General features: G+C 39.6%; 1 protein-coding gene across 5 annotated transcripts in view; it reads left to right on the forward strand.

Annotated features, from left to right (window-relative positions):
- tanc2a (tetratricopeptide repeat, ankyrin repeat and coiled-coil containing 2a) overlaps positions 1–18,781 on the forward strand; it is a 591,670-nt gene that overhangs the window by 506,344 nt on the left and 66,545 nt on the right. For all 5 annotated transcript variants that reach the window (XM_052038520.1, XM_052038521.1, XM_052038522.1 and 2 more), the window contains 2 exons: positions 16,441–16,549; positions 17,283–17,405. In XM_052038520.1, the coding sequence (XP_051894480.1) occupies positions 16,441–16,549; positions 17,283–17,405 (232 nt within the window). The remainder of the gene's footprint in view (positions 1–16,440; positions 16,550–17,282; positions 17,406–18,781) is intronic.

Here is an 18,781-nt window from a genome sequence, read left to right on the forward strand (position 1 = left end):
ATGCTCATTAATCTCCTGCAATTTCATTTCAGGGTTTAAGCGGTGGCCTGCCTAGTTCCCAGCAACCTAAAGACCACACAACAGAACTGTCCTCATTTATCATTAATGAGCAATTAAACTCAGAACAGCAAAGGTAGAATAGTTTAGCTATCCACAAGTATGTATGCTTGGAAATTTGAATGCAAAGTATTTTTCAGCATTTTGCAATTAAAAAATCAAGTTTTCCATTGGTGAAGCACGATAACCATTTCTGGACCCTTTTCCATCACAAAAAAATTTGACCACTACCCTCCTACCTTGCAGATTGCTAATTTATTATGGCATTCTTGGTCTTCCAGACCAAATGGTCACAAATATCTACCACCCAAACTCTGAGAAAGACTCTGGCTGCACACTGCTATGCTGGGAACCTGGTGTGAATCCCTCCTCTCAGCTTGGTACAGAGAGGCTGCCTGTCTGGGTCGGTGTTAGGTGGGCTGGAACTGAGGTGAGAATCTCAGGGCTACACCCTGGCTTGCACAGTGAGTGAGGGTCAGTAGGACTGGCAGGAACCAATGCAAGTGTTGACAGTCCACTCGGATCCTGCAATTTTTCTCATCATCTCCTGTTGGAAGTGATGGAAACTGCCTTCACCCCCTCTCTCTTTGTTTGGCTGCAGAGCTCTCCCTAGCCCAATGATTTCTGGATGGTAACAACTCAAGTGAGATGGGAGTTGGTAACTTCCATCCCATCCAACAGGATACAGTGCTGAGCAGCCACACCCCTCCTCTGGTTCCCCCCAACAGCAGTTCTCAGGAGTAACCTCTCCACATTGAGCTGTGGCATTATTCATTGTTGGATTCATGATTTCCCAGCAGGGTAGCACTGTTAATATCACATCTCTTGATGTCTAAAGCTATAATGACCCCTATAAATGCTGATTCCATTGGCACTCTTATTCTGGCAGTGTGTGCTGAGCACACTCTTTAGAGTTGTTAGAGCTTCTAAGCCATGGTGTGTGCAGCCAGACCTACGTAATTGATACTGCTGAGTGTATAGTATTTGATTATGCAGTAAAATCTAAATTAATAAGGTAAAGCAAGAAAAAAACATTCATCTTCCATTTAAAAAAAAGAATTATTTTAAAACCTCTTCCTTGACCCATAAAAGATGAGTTGTATGCATGTCTCTAATTTTTTGTTTGGATGTTAATTGAGGCATTGTCCTCTCTCTTGGGTGAATGTAAAAGATCCTATTTCAAAGAAGAGCAGGGGAGTTGTATCAAGCACCTTGGAAAATGTTTACCTCTGACTCAACATTACAAAAACACATCTGGTCATTTTAACATTGCTGTTTGTCGGATCTTTGTGCAGATTGCCTTGCTTCCTGATTTGCAAAAACAACAGTGCTTCAAAAAACACTTTATTGGCCATAGGATTCTTTGGGATGTCTCAAGGTTATGAAGGCTGTGATATAAAAACAAGTCCTGCTTTTCATTCTGAATCAATCAGCAGCAGTACTAAGGGATGACTAGAGCCCACTCCCCCTCTGTAGATGGAATGACATTCCCCCTTTGCCCAATAATAGTACATTGATTGGTTAGCTTATTTACTAATACAGCTGTGCAGAGGTAAAGTAAATTTCTTATTATCACTTTGTGCATCAAACCAGATATGGTCAACTGCCTCAATGCTACCCCATTTGTGAATTGTTTAAGGTGGCTGCTGAGCATATTTTGAGGTCTTTTGTGAAGTTAGTGTTTGTTAATTTAGGAAAGTCCCATCCACAATCAATAAAGGATTTCTTATTGGTAACTTCCCATCATTCAGTCCCAAGGTTTGGTATGCCTACATTGATTCTATCTCTCTCAGTAAAGGGAATGCTTCTATTGCCTGGCAATCTTCACATTTGCTGAGCACCAATGTTCCTAGAAATTTTCTTTGATCAAATATGTCTGATGCATTAAATGAGATTTTGAGGCAAACACACTTTGCCTTTTTTCTTCCCTCCTCTATTTACTTAGTGATCAATGTGTCCCTTGCAGGATTAGGCAGTTGGGCAGAGGTTGAACATTTATGATGTGTTTACAGCCATAAATATTCTTTTGCATTAACAGAATCTATTACAAAATATCCCTGGGACAGAAACAAACCATTAGGCCAGTAGGTCCATGCTTCCAACTCTCTTCATGTAACCCTCTCAACAGGTCGTTCTGTTCCTTTCCCTGTGCAGCTTTCCTTTGGCATCGTTCCTATTTGGCTTTTTTATTCCCTGTGGTGATTTCCACATTTTAGCTAATCTGTGGGGCAAGAGTTCCGTCTAAATTCCCTACTAGATTCATTAATGACTCTTGTATTTATGACCTAAATTTGCTCATGAGTGGAAACTTCCTGCCTGGTCTATCATTTTCAGAAGATTTCAACTTTCTGTTTTCTAGATTTTAACGCATTCAGTATTTCCTGATAGATATAGCCACCTAGTTATGATGCCATTCTAATAAACCACTTTTGCACCACGCCCACAGCCTTTCTATCCTTTTTATAACATGGAAACTAGAAATATTCACAATATATAATCTAATCAATGTTCCATGGAATTGTAATTTTTTTCTAATTGGTCTCCCTCTAGAAGTGAACACCAGTGTTTTATTTGTTTTCTTATATACCTTAGTAATACTTCTGGTATATCTATATCACCAGGTTTCTCTGTTCCTCCACCTCATTTAGCTACATTTTCCAATGAGTATGTGGCCTCTTTGCTCTTTTTGCCAAAATGTATTACTTGGGCTTGTGTATATTGAAGGTCAGTTGTATACTCATTCTGCAAGCCTGTCACATTTTTTCTGTATGTTACAGCAGCCCTTTTCATAATTGACTACAACCCTTAAATTTGTGCCATCAGCAAACATTGAACTTGCAGCTCCTGAGTCCAAAATGTTTTTGTCAATGGTAAACTTCACTGATTCCAGCACTAGTTGGCACCATTTTTCAGACAGTGCAAATACAGCAACTGAGTCTAGACAGAATTGTGGAATACGGCTTTGGAAGCTAATCATAAAGTGATAAACACAGTGAGAGAGCCTCTGCAAAACTGTGCAGGGTCCTCATGGGACCAATGCAGCCATACTTTTCTATCCTTTCTCTGTAACCCACCAATTTTTTTTTCAAATACTAATACAATTCCCTTTCGAAAGTCGTAATTGAATCTACCACCATCCCTCTGTTGGACAATGTATTCCAGATAGTGTGAAAAGTGCTTAGCCATATGTTGCCTTTAATTCTTTTGCCAACTAATCTTGAATCTGTGCCCTCCAGTTCTCAATCCATTAACAATAGGAATAGTTTCTCTCTGTGTCCTCTTAGTATTTTGAACCGTTTTACTGCATCTCTTCTCAAACTTTCCTGTTTTGAGAACAATATCAGCTTCTCCGATCTTTCCCCATAACTGAAGTCCCTTTCAAAGGACTTCATATACTTCCGTGACTTAAATGAGACCCATTACTCCAATTTTGATTGAACCAGTGTTTATAAAGGTACGTCACTGGGCTAGATTGTCTGACCCACTTAATGGGGGAGATGCTAAGTAGAGTGCCTTGCTGATCACTGAGCTGGACACCTTCTTAACCACCTGTCCCTCATTCCGCCACTGAAAGCAAGAATCTCCGAGCATTTATGTGGGCAAGCAGCCTTTGCCACTTAGCAACCCAGGGTCTGCCAAGATTTTTTAGAATTCTTAAGTGGCTGAATCTGACTCCAGGGAGGAACACAGTCTCTAGCTTCGTCTGGAATCTGGTGGAGTATTGGATACGGAGTGAATTTTGTGAGCATTCTGTGTCCATGTAATTGTTCACCCAAAATACCAGCAGAAGTATTCTAGGCAAAGAATTAAATGAAGACAGAAGCTATTGTTTTAAATTTTGCAAATTCCCATTTCCTCCCCGATGATTGACATGGAACCCCCAGTAATGTTTCTCAGTTACATTTTTTTAGAATATGATTTGATATGAGGCCTCTCTCCAGCTTAAAAAAGACACGATTGAGATATACCATCAAGAGTTTCATTTCCTTTAAATATACTTCACCGATTCCTTCCCCTTACACTAATCTTATCTAAATCAATATTGAATCAACTGTTACATCCATCATTATCACTACTTTGTGGTTCTTGCAGCTCTCTGTAATGTTGCAAATTTGTTTATTCAAACATTCCCCATTAGCTGGCTATAAAATACAAGAAGCCATGCAGTACACAATAGTTTTATGTAACTCACAGGAAATAAATTTGGTCCTTGATACCTCCTCCAGCATCATTGCTTAGAAATATTCAGTTTCCCAGGATAACCGTTTCTGTGTTGGCATGAATCATGCTTGCACGTCTGATGTAGTTTCTGCATCCGGTATGCACAAGTAACATCACTCCCCTTACAGCTGTGTAGAATGATGCTGGAGAAATTAGTCCACTTTGTCCTTGGAGTGCCTGTCACTGGGCGCTCAGTTCAGCTCAGGTCCATTAACAGTGCTGGCATTTCTACCTGCAGCCCACCGCCCCTTCCCTGTCCATTATTCACCTGCTGAATGGCCAATTACACAAATTCCCTGGTTGACCGGCCCCGTTTCCCAGATTTCCTAGCAGAGGGCCTAACCCCAAACCTACAAAGCAGTGAACTCCAAGCTGTCAATGTTCCCCCTCTGCCAATTTCTACGCTCCTTGACCAGGTTTCCAATGAGGCATCCTTTTCCTTTATTCACTTCCATATGGCAGCTGTGGTGATCCAAAGATTGGTACATTTGAGCTTCCAGCTTATTAAAATCTGCCAGCGGAATGACATTGTACTTTCTTCTTGTGCTATTGTACACATTTGGATCACAGTCTGTGGCTGTACACCCTCCCCTCCCTGAATGTTCTGACTCTGGTACCAGGGAGGTTATATACCATCCTGAAATCATACTTGCATCTTCAGAAATGTTTGCCTGTTCCCCTAACTATTGAATCACCTTTAGTTTTCGTAATCAGTATCTTCCTCCATTCCTCTTGAACAATGGAGACACCTGTGGTGCAAATGAACATGGTTCAGGCTTTATTTGCTGCACAATATTTTGTCCTTGCCGGCATTCCGAGATGCGTATAATTTAGAACTGCATGTGGCTGATCTTGTGCTTCATTCAGCTCTCCTCCCCAATTACGATGCTCTGTAATTCTATCAGTGTCCAAAAGCCTATCCAAACCTATCATTCTCAGCCATGAATATACTCAATGTCGGACCATGCGTGGCCTTCTGAGGTAGAGAATTCCAAAGATTTACAGCCCTCTGGTTAAAGAAATGTCTCTATCTCAGAGTTAAGCATTTGATCCCTTATTGCGAGATCATGACCTAAGATGTGGATTGCCCACCAAGTATCATTTCTCTCTCTCAGAATCTTGAATGCCTCGGTTCAAGTTTATTGTCGTGGGCATGCATACACAGGGTTTAAATGCCATGGAAATTAGCTTTTCGCAGCAGCAGCACAGTAGGTTACACACATGACAAACATAAGTTTACATAAATTATTCATAACTTGCATGACAAAATAAACATAACGACGCTAGTGCAAGTTGAGAGAGAAAAAATAAATATAGTCTGAGGTAATGTTAGTGTCTTCAGGTTGGTTCAAGAACTTGATGGCAGTGAGGAAGAAGCTGTTGTTGAACCTTGAGGTGTGGATTATCTCATTTTTTTGAAATTCTAGTGAATCAGTTACTCTTCATATGACAACCCCTTCATTCCAGAAATAAGTTTGTAAATCTACACTATAATGACCCTAAGGCCTGTATATCTTAAGTATGGCGAACAAAATGCATACTGTATCCCAAACATGTAACTTAAGTAACTCTTCTGCATTGCAATCCCCTTGCAATAAGAACCAATAAACCATTTGCTTTCCAGCATGTTTACTTATTGTGTTTCCTGAACTAGCTCATGCAGATCTTCTGTTGACATTTGTCAATCAGTTTCTCACCACTTTAAAAAATATTGCTTCTCTATTCTTCCTATCAAAGTACACAACCTCATAAATTTCCACAATGAACTCCATAAGTCTTTACCTTGTTTCATGGTTGAAGTATCTGTGCCCTTTCACATCTCACTTTCTTACCTTGTTTCATATCAACAAACCTGGATACATTGTACTCAATATTTTCAATTGTTTGTATAAATGAGGGTCCAATACTGATTCTGTGTCATCCACTAACAACTGTTTGCTAAGCTGGAAAACACCCATTAATTCCTATTGTGTTCTGTCCTTTAAGCAATTCTCAATCTATTTCAATGGATCCTTCCTGTGCGCTGGGTGGTACTGAGGTGAACTGGCTGGTCTCTATTAATCTGATTACTAAATTAATATTCAGCATCTCTTATTCCCCTGCCATTTTACAGGTAACTTGTCAGCTACTCCAGAGTTAATGGCTGGTCCAGATTCTACCTCTTCTATTATCTAAAACCTCAGAGGATGGCAAGTTCTGGGAGGCTGTGCTGTCTGTTGCCTTTCCATTCATAAGGCTGATATAGAAGATTTGCAGTTCTTTAATACGTCCAACTGCATGGGTGTTACTGAGCCATCTTCATCATCAAAGGCTGCTAATCAGAGCACTCCATCTGTGAAGCATGAGTACAACTCGTCCTGCTTTAGGTAGCATACTCTGGACTAGAAGATGACCTTGGGCTGTGAGGTAAAAAGCAAAGCTTGCTGCCTCTCTCCCTCTTTCCCTCTTGGAGCTCCACTCCCACATCCACTCCCATTGACTGTGGCATCAACAGACTCTGCATGCTATTCCAGAGTAAACACAATTCCCTCTGACTCTGTCTTTCTAATCAAATTTGTGGGTGAACCTCTTGATATTCGCCTTGATTGCTTCTCACCAGTCCAAAAGGGAGTCAAAATTTCACATTTCTTATGTAATTCCCTTCAAGTTCTTTGAAGTTCTCTGGGGTCAACTCTTTAACTTTCAGCTTCCCCATCCCCTGCCAGCCTTTTGGCTTTCCCATAGGTTACAGTCAGTCAGCAGGAGGCAATGGTCAGAGAAGAACACCGGCCTGACATTTGTGAATCTGACCTTGAGTGCTTGTTAGACAAAGAGGAAGTTTCTTTGGGATTAGACTAAGCCGTCTAGTCTTGACTGTCTGTATAGCTGGAGTGCTCCATCTGCAGAGCTGCTGAAGACTGCATAGCTTGGCATCTTTTACTGTTTCCATTAGGACTCTGTAGGTGTACGTTTAGGGTGGTAACTGGGATGTTTTGTCCTGGATGGTGTTGAGTTTTTTTAGTTGTTGGAGCCGGTAAATGGAGAGTCTTCCATCACTTGTGCCTTGTAGATGGTGGAAAGGCTATGGGGTGTTAGGACATGAGTCACTCACTGAAGATACCCAAAGTCAAACCTCCATATCTGGATGTGGCTGGTCCAGTTGAATTTGTCACCTGTGACTAGGCTTCCCAAAGGATGTTGGTGATGTTGGACTTGGTGAAGTTAATGACTTTGAATATTAGTGATTGGTGGTTCAACTTCCTCTTTTTGGACGCGGTCATTGCCTGGCATTTGGGGGGTGAAAATGTGACTTGCCACTTGTCAATCCCTGCCTGAATATTGTCTGGGTCTTGCTTCATGGAAAGATGGGCTCCTTCATTTGTTGAGGAGTTATGAATGGAATTGAAAATTCTGTGATCATCAAACATCCTATCTTCTGACCTTATAATGGAAAGAGGGCCAGTGATGAATAGTACGGGAATTAAAGGTTATAGGAAAAGGCAGGTTGGTGGATCTGAGTCCACGGCCAGATCAGCCATGATCTTATTGAATGGTGGAGCAGGTTCGACGGGCCAGATGGCCAACTCCTGCTCCTATTTCTTATGTTCTTATGAAGCAGCTGAACTTGGATGCACCTAGGATTAAAACTGGACGTGCACAAATGGTAATTTTGCAGAAGCACAGAGATGGTGAAGGGTCAGAGTGGAAGAAGCTACAGAAATGGCAAATGACATAGCCAGAGTGGGAATTGCAAACAAGATGTGAGCTGTAATGCTGGTTCCCTGTCCAACAATGACTCCACCCATGTCAACATGCACAATGGATGAATGTGACGGTGAAAGTTATGATCGGGTCAGCAAAGTTGGCATGTAACAGTGAAGGAGACCAATAACCTATTGGTACTACACTGCCAGTTTTTAAAAGCAATCCAGTCAGCCACATTTCCTTTCTCTTTCCCGAGCAATTTTTACTCAAGTCTAATTCCTTTCTGAAGGCAACTACTAAATCTGTATCACCACTCCTTCCTTACAATACCTCTGGTTCTTTTGCCATTCTCCTTAAATCAATGCCATTTTATTATCAATCTTTCACCCATTAGAAAGTATTCCTCTTAATTCCATCTCATTCCTTCACAATTTTAAAACTTTTATCCGATCTTTTATTATCACAGTCTGTGCTAAAGAAAAATATCCAAGAATTCCCACATAACTACTTCCTAATTTCTGGCCCTAAATCTAGTGAGCCTTCAAGATTTCCTGAAGTGTCCAAAACTTCAGCTAGGGCCAGACTGGTGTGTTCCATAGGTTGATTGGACATAAGCTTATATTGGGTGGAATATTGGAGGTCAGGCAGATGAACATTGGAATCGTCAAGTCCAGGGGTGTTAAAAGATGGAACATGACCCACTGAGTATTTCCAACATTTTAAGTTTTATTTTAGGTTTCCAGCAGCTGCAGAATTTGATATTTGCACCAGTTGCATGTGATCTCACTCAGTTGCCAGGGAGAATTGTGTGAACAATGTCCAGTGATAGGGACCTGCGACAATGGTGTAAGTGCTTCTGAGGAAATTTCTGCTTATCCAATTCTGGTAAGGCTGGCAGCGCAACCAATCAGGGTGCATATTACTGCAATGAGTTATTTTTGATTACTTTTCAACTTGGCCATTAAATGTTGAGATTTCAAAGTACAATTCAAATAATTCAGAACTTGCAGATCTATGTCACACACACGATGAATCATTGCAGTTAGTCATACCTGTTTATGTTCAGAAGTGGCAACCATCAACATTGAGCATACTCAGAATCATTACACTTCTTCACACTGTGGCACCAAGACATTTAAAACTAGTGTAAGCTACGATCTATCATATTGGTATTCTAAACAGTGTGGCGTCACTTTGAGAAGGAGAATTATTAAAATAGTCTTAATTGTAACACAATCCAGGCAGAACGTTATTAAGTGTGTTTATCTAACAATAAATTGAACATAATTACTCTTCATATTTTACTTAATTTCTAATCCACAATATTAAAATATTATGATTTATGATGGAAAAGTTGACCTTGTACTCTTATTTCAATACCACTGCTACCTGGCTGCCAAGATGCAGCAAACACCATCTGTTTAGATCTTTACCAATGTTGCTCAGTAATTAGTTAATAAAGGATGAGCAAGCTTAGCTTAGAGTAACTCCTACTCAGTGTTGAAGGGCACATTATTGATACATGACTGAAAACTTGACCTGCAGAAAGCCACTGCACCAGAAGTGGTTTTGGTGATGTAGGGATTTTGTGAAATATAATACGTGAAGGTCAATACAACCATGAAGAGTTATTCTCATGTCCAGAATCATAACAAAGTATTTCTACAGCAATCTTACAGCATTTCACAGTCAAGTAGCTCTACTGCCAATCCCAATTAGTAAGGAAATAATTTTCTTATGGACTAGCTGTTTCAAATGTTGCTGTTATACTTGAAACATCTTAGATTTCAATTATGTTTTAGTTTTTGAGGTAACTGTGTATATGTAGAAAAACTGGTTGGATGTGCGTGAATGTAACAGAGTACAAGAACAAGCTAAATAATTTCACATAATAGGCTGGATAATCCAGCACACAAACCAAGAATTATTGGAGTAACTGATGGGTATTACCTTCCTCTCCAAGCAGGAAGTGGCTGGATTGGCAAAGTAAGTTTACCAGTTGTCCAGCCAGACGTTTCCCGACTGGTCACTCACTGACAAAGCCAGTCACATGCCGTGCTGCTGGGAGATGGAATCCCCTTGTCTTAATGTCCCTTGCCATTAAGTAGTCCAGCTCTACCAAGGTGTTTCTGGTTGAGTGAATTCTTGGTCTTTCCCAGGGAACCTCACTCAGTCTGGTGCCCCTGGGGTAGTGGGAGGTGGGTGGTGAGTGAGGATTGAATTTGATTAACATTGCTCTTAGATCTGTGTGCTCAAGGCAGATGTATTTTGAGCAAACAATTAAATGAATGGAGAAGCTGGACCATATATTTTCTACAATTCTTCACACTTGTGCTTTGTCCCAGATGATTAACATGTAAACCTCTGTGTTGTTTATCGCTTGCCTTATGTTTTGTGTTGGGGAGGCAGGTACTAGTCTATCCATCGCTCCCAAAAGAAACGACGGAGATATCACCAAGAGCTTCCATGTGAATCACTTTTGAAATGAAGGTAGCAAAGTCATTAGCACATGTGAAAATGTATCACGTGATCCCTGATGCACCATGAACACAACCTCATTATTCTTCTTTTGCACTATTTATTTATTTTTCAACTTATAGTAATTTTTATGTCTTGCACTGTACTGCTGCCGCAAAGCAACAAATTTCACAGTGTATGTCAGTGATAGTAAATCTGATTCTGATCAAGAGGCTCGTCAGAGAACGTCCAGCAGCATGAGTTGCAGCTGCAACTCACCAGTGAATGGTGATGAGTGTCAGGTCAAGCAATCCGGCCCAATAAAGCAAAGTAAACTTTACCTCATAGCTGCAGTCACACATCCTTGCTGCATTAATATATACAATCACTCTGAAAGGATTACCTAGGCATCATTTTCAGCAGTTTCACAGTGGATAAAATTTCATTGTAACAGCAGACATTTTATTAATTACCACAATCATTGAGTAACTCACCATATGTAGCTCACTTGTTCATCCTACTGAATGGAAGATTTTTAATGTGTTCAGACAGTTTTCTTTGAGTTAGAAGGAGTAGTTATTGGTGGCCTTTGTTGAGTTTTCTATATTTACGATCGTCTTTGGGCATCTTAAGCACTTTGTTTTAATGAGCACTTCACTTTTTGCCTGAAATCTAAATTAACCATGCAACAATCATAGTTAGCAATTGTGTCTGTTTTTCCTCTGTCTCCCTTTTCATTACTGTGGTTTTAAGTACAGTACTGTTATGCCTTCCAAATGCTGATGTAACTGAACTCGGCTAACCTGGTGCAGGCTTGGAATTGGACAGTGATGAAAGGCATCCTGTCTGTTCCGGAAGGACTGAAGCTAATTATTTGCTTCTTTAGTCCTAAAGAACCTAAACAATGCTGCATGTCACTGAAGAAGATGAAGGCTGTCACACTGCCCACCTTGTGAGCTAGCTTCAGTGATCACTGCAGTCTATTTCCGATGCAATGGCTGCACTGAATGCCACTTTATAATTGAATAGCAGGGACTTTTGAAAGCTTCCTTCCTTTCCCCAAAAGGAAGCCTTGACCTGTTCCATCTTTAAGACTATATCAGCTGCTTGCTCAGTAAGTGAACGTTTACTAATTGCCACACGATATTCACCCTTGAATAAATTTCCTCCACTCCAGTGTGCTTGCTCGCTCATCTGTGAGGGCCCTGGTGGAGTGGCAGTAGTAGGAGCACAAATGCTGTCATCCTGACAGAGAAAAACAGATGCATGCTTTTTAGATTTTCTGACACACACTCCCGCAAACTACCCACCACCACCACAACTCCCCACCACCCCCCACCCCCCGCCCCGCCCCCCAATCTTCCCTGCAGGCCAGAAAAGCAGATGGCCTTGCATTCCACCGGAAGACAAATTGCACAGCTGCTATCACCCACTTGGGCCCTCTGCTAAAAATGGATTCCAGCAATATGATGGCAACTAGCTGAACCTGGATAGGTGACGTGTGCCTGTGGTGCAATGGCAGCTGAAAAGTCTGCCGTCATCCATCACCCTGTGGTTGGGTTGTCTGCATAGAAGGAATTTACTTGCTGAAGATGCACAGATCTACAAAAGGTTGAAACTGGGCTCCTCCGTTCATGCTACTTGTGGCCGCTACCACTGGCTTCTCATGCCACCTCATCTTGGCCCCGAGGTGCCTAGTGCACTCTCAGGCATGGAAATGATTCTCGTGTACGTCAACCACTTCAGCAGGGATGTCAAGGTCAGCATCAGTGAATATAAGTACCAGCAAAACTCTCTCTGCAGTGGTTGAGATGCTGCCCTGTGACCTCCACCAGTGGTTGGTTTTATTTGGTCAGCATACCATTGGAACCATAACATCAAGTTTGCATTTGTTGATTTCAGCAGGTGTGTAGTAGTCGTGAAATTCCTCTTCCTTGTCCTAATCAACACAGTATCTGATTATGCAACATCATATTCCTGAATAAGATATGGACACAAAGACCACTGGCTATGGCAATGAGATAAATATGTCCTCATTCCCTTCAAAGCCCCATTTTATTACTTATTTCTGTTGGCTTTACAGTTTCTATCTTAGGATTGCTGTGGTCCACACAACAATTTTAGCTGCATTTAGTAATCACACCACACTCTGCAGTCAGTTGGTTGCCATGTCCATCACTGAAAAACAATTCAAGTTATTTTTGCTTGTATGATACCTTTCTCAACTACAACTAGTCACTTGAGATTTAACCAGACCTTCAGTACCAAGGGTAAATTAAGCAGTCTTGGAAAATTCCAGATTTTATAGTGACATGGTATTGCAATCATATGACTTTTCATTTCGATGTTGTCTCTAATCCCCAGCGACCTGATAAATTACACTAAAATATTAACTGACATTTGAAACTTTGAGGAAGTTATGATGCTTTCAGATGATCAAATTGAATTTTAACATTAAAAAAAAGACATGTATTTAAAAGAGAAATAACTTCTTCCCTGACCTTCAGCATATCTCCTCTGTTTTAAGCAGATGATATTTTCTCTAGAGACTTGTATTTGCAAGAGCAAATTTCAAGCCAGTTCTTTAATACAGCAAGAAAGGAAAGGCAGGTTGGTCACTCTTATTAAAAGCTGTAGGAGTATGTTATCATCCCATTAAGTGTTTATTTTTATTTTACATAACTCAGTTCAAACAGTATTAATATATACAAAAAAAGGAATGCAGAATGAGAGACACCTCCTAGCCAGTTATTAGATAAAATTAAGCAATGGATTCACCTAAATTGATTCAAGTGTCTCTGTTCAGCCAGTATCGTCATAATGCTTAGCAATAAAGGTTATACGAGTCCTTAGTTTCCAGGTTTATTGCCGTATCTCTGGCTTTTTTTGCTGAACAGTGTTGAAAATCTATATTCAAGGTCTAAGATTTCACCGTGCCCAAATTTACAATTTGCATGCACTTCTGCAGACAAATTGCAGAACTTAATACTTCCTGTGCATTAGGAACATAAAACATATGGGACCTTTTTAGTGGTGTGGCTGAAACACTTTCACCTTCCCTTGGAACATACAGTTTCTCACCTGAAATTGCTGTTGATATCCATGATAGAAATTGTTAAAACCTAACCCAGCCAATTATCCTGCACTATCATGGGTTAGCCAGAATCTCGTAGCTGCAGACTTCATCAAGATGTGAATAGAGGAGAGGAAATGTACTCAGTGTCAAGGCAGCATTCGATCAAATATAGCACCAAGGAAACCAGACTGATGTCAATGAGGACAAAATGACTGGACATGCCTGGCATGGAAGAGGATGGTTGCAATCACTGATACCCCAGAATATCAGTGCAAGCACTTATCAGATGTTTTATTTGATGAACCACCTGAAGCTTATGGCAGTCTGGAGCAGCGAGTGTATAATATTCACACTAGCTTGACTGGAGGCAGATAATGCACTTCTTGAACTTCTCAAAACCCTTGCACCATTCAGACAACACGAGCCAGAAATGTCATTAGATAATTCAGACAAAAAGCCAAATGCCACTAGGACACAGCTGAGTATATGATTGCTGCCCCAATTCCCATTATGATGTATTTTTGTCAAAAAGGATGTGTATGGATTAGCATTAATTCTTATCCAAGGCTCACTTCTCCCAGCAATGCTTGTTTAGAACATTTCTGAGAAAAAATTGGGTTGATGTGAAACTAGGACTATGTACACAACAACAACCAATCCTAATCCTTAAGCCAATGTAGCACTGCCACTCTTTGCTTCAACTCCAGTGGACCCCATGTGCAAGCACTACTGAAAGCCATCAGTTTTATCTGCAGAGGAGTGTTCAGCAAGGTCACGTAAGGCAGACATAGGAAACAATTAGGAAGCTAACTGGTACGCTGGCCTTTATTTCAAGCTGATTGGAGCACAATAGACTTAGATTGTACAGAGCTTTAGTTTGACCATAGTTGGAATACTGTGTGCAGTTTTGCTTTCCAAAGCCAAGGAGGAAGACCGTGGTCTTGCAGTCAATGCAGAACTGTCTACAAGACTGATTCTAGATCTATCCTAAGAAGAGCAATTGAGAAAGATTTTTGGGTCTTCTTTTGAGAGATATTGCAATAAACATCCCACTAATGCTGTAAAAAGAAAAAACAGGGGTATGCAAAACCATTTATCTTTTGAAGTTTTCTGCCTCGAGCTTAATCTGTGATTGTTGATCATTCTCAATGAGCCTTCAGCCAGGAGAATTCATTCATTATAGGTGTATGGCTCTAATAATAATCCAAACAATTTCACTTTTGTTAAGAATATAATAGTTATTTGTTAAGAATATAATAGTAATTCCCTTTATTTCATTCCTAGATGAGGTGACCTTTTATCCTAGTTCTGGACAATCAACCAAGAGGAGACTGCTCAGTCAACCCACCTCAAAAAGATCACTTATCATTCTTCTAAACTCTAGTAACTGTAGGGCAAGCTTACTCAGTTGCTCTTCTTAGGACAGCCCCTTCACTATTTGGAATCAGTCTTGTAGACAGTTCTACATTGACTGCAAGACCAGTGTTTTCCTCCTTGGCTTTGAAAACCAAAACTGCACACAGTATTCCAGTTATGGTCAAACTAAAGCTCAGTACAATCTCAGTAAGTTTGTTGTGCTCCAGTCTATTTGGAATAAAGACCAGCACACCGTTTACCTCCCTAATTGTCTTCATTGTTTTCTATATTTCAGATTTACAGTAAATTTTCCATTAGTTGAGACCAGTACTATACACAATACTTTAGTGTGGTCTCACCAATGCCCTACATAAGTGAAGCAAATCTTCCTTAATTTGGATTCAGTTCCTTTGGCAGTAATCAATTACATTCTGTTGATTTTCCTAATTGCATACTGTCCTTTGTGAATCATGCACAAGGACACCCAGATCCATTTGTATCTCAAAACTATGAAATCTCTCTCCATTTAGATGATGCATCTTTTTATTTTTCCTGTTAAAGTGGACAGTTTCACATTTTCCCACATTATACTCCATTTGTCAAATCTTTGCCCACTCACTTAATCTATCCATATCCCTTTTGTAGCCTCCTTATGTCCTCTTCATAACTTAATTTCCTACCTATGTTTGTGTCATTACCAATTTCAGCAACCATACTTTGGTAATATATATATCTAGACACCCCTAGCAGAAAGTTGCCAGAAACTCTACATTAGGAATAAGGAATTGCAGTCTGCAAATGTCTGCAGTTTGGGGGCACCTTCGATCGTACCCAGTGCCCAAGTCCATCCTGCTGGCTCTTGGGGGCTGGATGAACTCTGCGTATGGATTTGGGTCATTACTCTAATGGAATGCAGTCTTAAGTTTTGGCCTGTTAAGTAGCACAATTTCAGGGGAAGTGTGGTTAGCGAAATCAGATTGTACGGTGAGTAAAAAGGAACTCATTTGTCAGGTCAACAAAGCTGAAAATCACTCTGGGATTGAAAGATGGGCTTTGTACTATCATTGACATAATTTGGGGGGAGTGAGTTTTAAATCAGAACCATCTTTCTAGTATTTACGAAAATTCTGCAAGAAAATCTCCAGCCAAGTGGTAAAAGGCTTGGAAATAAGCACAATCTTGCTGTAATGTTCCAGTTAAGCCAAATTTCATCTGCACAGCATGTTTTTCCAGCATTCTTCCTTGGCGTGTATCTATTCATCGACTTACTGTTGTGTAGCAGGGATTGCTATGTGGAAAGGTTTGAAGAGGAAGTTGCTGTGTGCAGATTGGCTGTGCTTTCTCCTAAATTAAATCAAGGAATAAACTTCACGAAGTGCTTTGTTGGCTGTAAAAGCTTCAGGAGATCCTGAGGATATGAAACTCATATGAAAGTCATTAAATGTTTCTTTTTCTTACATAGCTGATGCACTTTTCTTAATTGTATCTGGAAGCAGAAATACATGGAAGTAAATGAGCACCTTTATGGTAAATAATATACAATTATCTCCAAAATATGATTCTAAAATTAGTTCTGTTGTTCTGCTCAGGAGTGGTCACACGTTGCTGGCATTTTGGTTCTCTCGTCAAGAAGGCAAACTGAACCGTCAACAGACCATTGAGCTGGGACACCACATTCTTAAAGCTCATATTTTCAAGGTATTTGATTATTTATGAAACATATTTGAACACCATTATATGTGCATTACATAAAACAGAGCTAACTCAAGTCAACATGAAACAGCTGTATTGATAACTCACTGCAATGGCAGATTTAAACTATGCTACACCCTCCTATGATGTATCTCACTGGTTCAATGCTATCTCATTGTGACCAATATCAAAGATGACATTTCCTTTTATTTCCCTTTCCATCCTGTTCTAATATATTTGTCCTTCCACCATTTCCTTCTGCTAACTGCAGCAAGGACAGGAAGTGTTGCAAGTCCAAGTACTGTTATTTCAGAGAATAATGCACCGGTATAACAACAGGCCACAATCAGTCAATAACTCAGCAATGGAATCTTTAACATTTAGTGCATGCAAATTAAAAACTCAGATCTAATTCCACCCATTCAATTTGTTCTCTCTAGTTTTATGATATTTAACTGGCACATTCAACAGATAATTTGTATTTCCCTAGTACTGGGATTCTGGTCCTTGTATAATATTCAAAGGTTGAATAAGAGAAAAGATAGGTGTTCTTTATTGTTAGTGTCATGCAGCTTTGAGTGAAATATTAACTTTATATGACATATTGAGGTTAATTATGATCCAGCAGAAATCAGACGTGAATGAATTTGCCTACATTTTACTGTGTTTGAGCATTTAACATAGTCATTTCTAGTTTTATGATGGAAATAAATAAATTTTCTATTTTTTTTCCTTTCAGGGTCTGAGCAAAAAGGTTGGAGTTTCATCCTCAATTCTGCAAGGATTGTGGATATCTTACAGTACAGAAGGATTGTCCACAGCATTAGCATCTTTACGCAATTTATACACTCCAAACATTAAGGTAAAGTGATAATTAATAGTGAAGTTTGGGTGTTAATTTTTTTTTAATTTGAATAAACTTAGAGGGATGCCAAGCCAAGTGTCTGTTCCTGTGTCACAAACTTCTGTTTCCATTATTCAGGTTTCTTCAGTTTTGTTGATAACAGTTTTTAAAAAAATCATAGATCTTTTCCACATGGTCATGATTATATACCATAAAACTGAACTCAGATTTGGAAATAATTCTGTAACTTGAGTGAAGCAAAACAATGCAAAAACTAAAATCGTACAAAATGTTGTGCTTATTACTCGAGGTTTGTTATTCTCAGCACTTAACCACAATTAAGTGAACAGCAGTGATTTAGGAAGCCTAGAAGGCAGAGTTTTCTGTTTATATCCTTTATTTATGTCATGTCACAAATAATTCTTGCTGGGAACAGCAGAAAAAAAGGACCCAAAACATATCCTTTTTTGGTAGATCAGCCTCACCTGCCTACCTTCATTATCATCACGCCCAATTTCTTCAGTCTCCAACTGAATATAATTTATGGCATCTGGTACATGTATATTTCAAATAAATCTTTCCAAAACTGTTCAGCATTCTATTTTGCAGTATTCATATTCATACAGTTTTCTTGGACTTACTTCACTTTCTCATATTTGAGAAGTCTCTGTTGGTGGTTACAATCAGTTTTTATGCCAGTTCCATATTTTACTTTCTATTTTTACCCTGGCCATCAGTGGCAGATTTCAAACCACACCATAAGCTTTCCTAAAATCCAGAAGTACAGTTCCCATGGCAAAAGCTCAGTAATACTTTGAAAACTCCCATCAAGACAATGAAACAAGAATCATGGTGACTTTGAGTTGACAAGTTAAACTTTTTTTAAGATCAAACATTTTGGTTCAATACAGAACAATTTATCTTGTCACTGACATACTTGATTCTGAATTTGATACAAGAACTAAATCATGAAGGTATGAAGATCTTAAATGAACATTAGTGCTATTCTATTAAAAACTTTTTTTTCTGGAGGGCCTGCAAGAATACATGCATCTCTTATCTTTTGTATTTGGTCCTTGTGTTGAGATTTTCTTGTGGATGGAGCAACAATGTTTTTTTTAAAGTAGCAGTTCCCCAAACAGAGGCATTGGATCAAAGTTGCAGTCTGCAAATCTGTTTCATTCGATTCTTTGATTGTACTAATTCATGTACAATTTGACGAGTTAAGATATGAATGAAGTGCAAATCTGTTCATTTGTTTACCATGTTAGTACTGTTTAGGGTCCTATAGATTACTGCTCATGGTGACTTATCTCCACCCAAACTGATTCTATATCTTGATCTTCTAAGCCAAGATCATAGCTCACTGTTGTATTGACCCCATCCTTGTGTAA

Source organism: Pristis pectinata, chromosome 25 (assembly GCF_009764475.1).
Source record: "Pristis pectinata isolate sPriPec2 chromosome 25, sPriPec2.1.pri, whole genome shotgun sequence".
NCBI lineage: Eukaryota > Metazoa > Chordata > Chondrichthyes > Rhinopristiformes > Pristidae > Pristis > Pristis pectinata.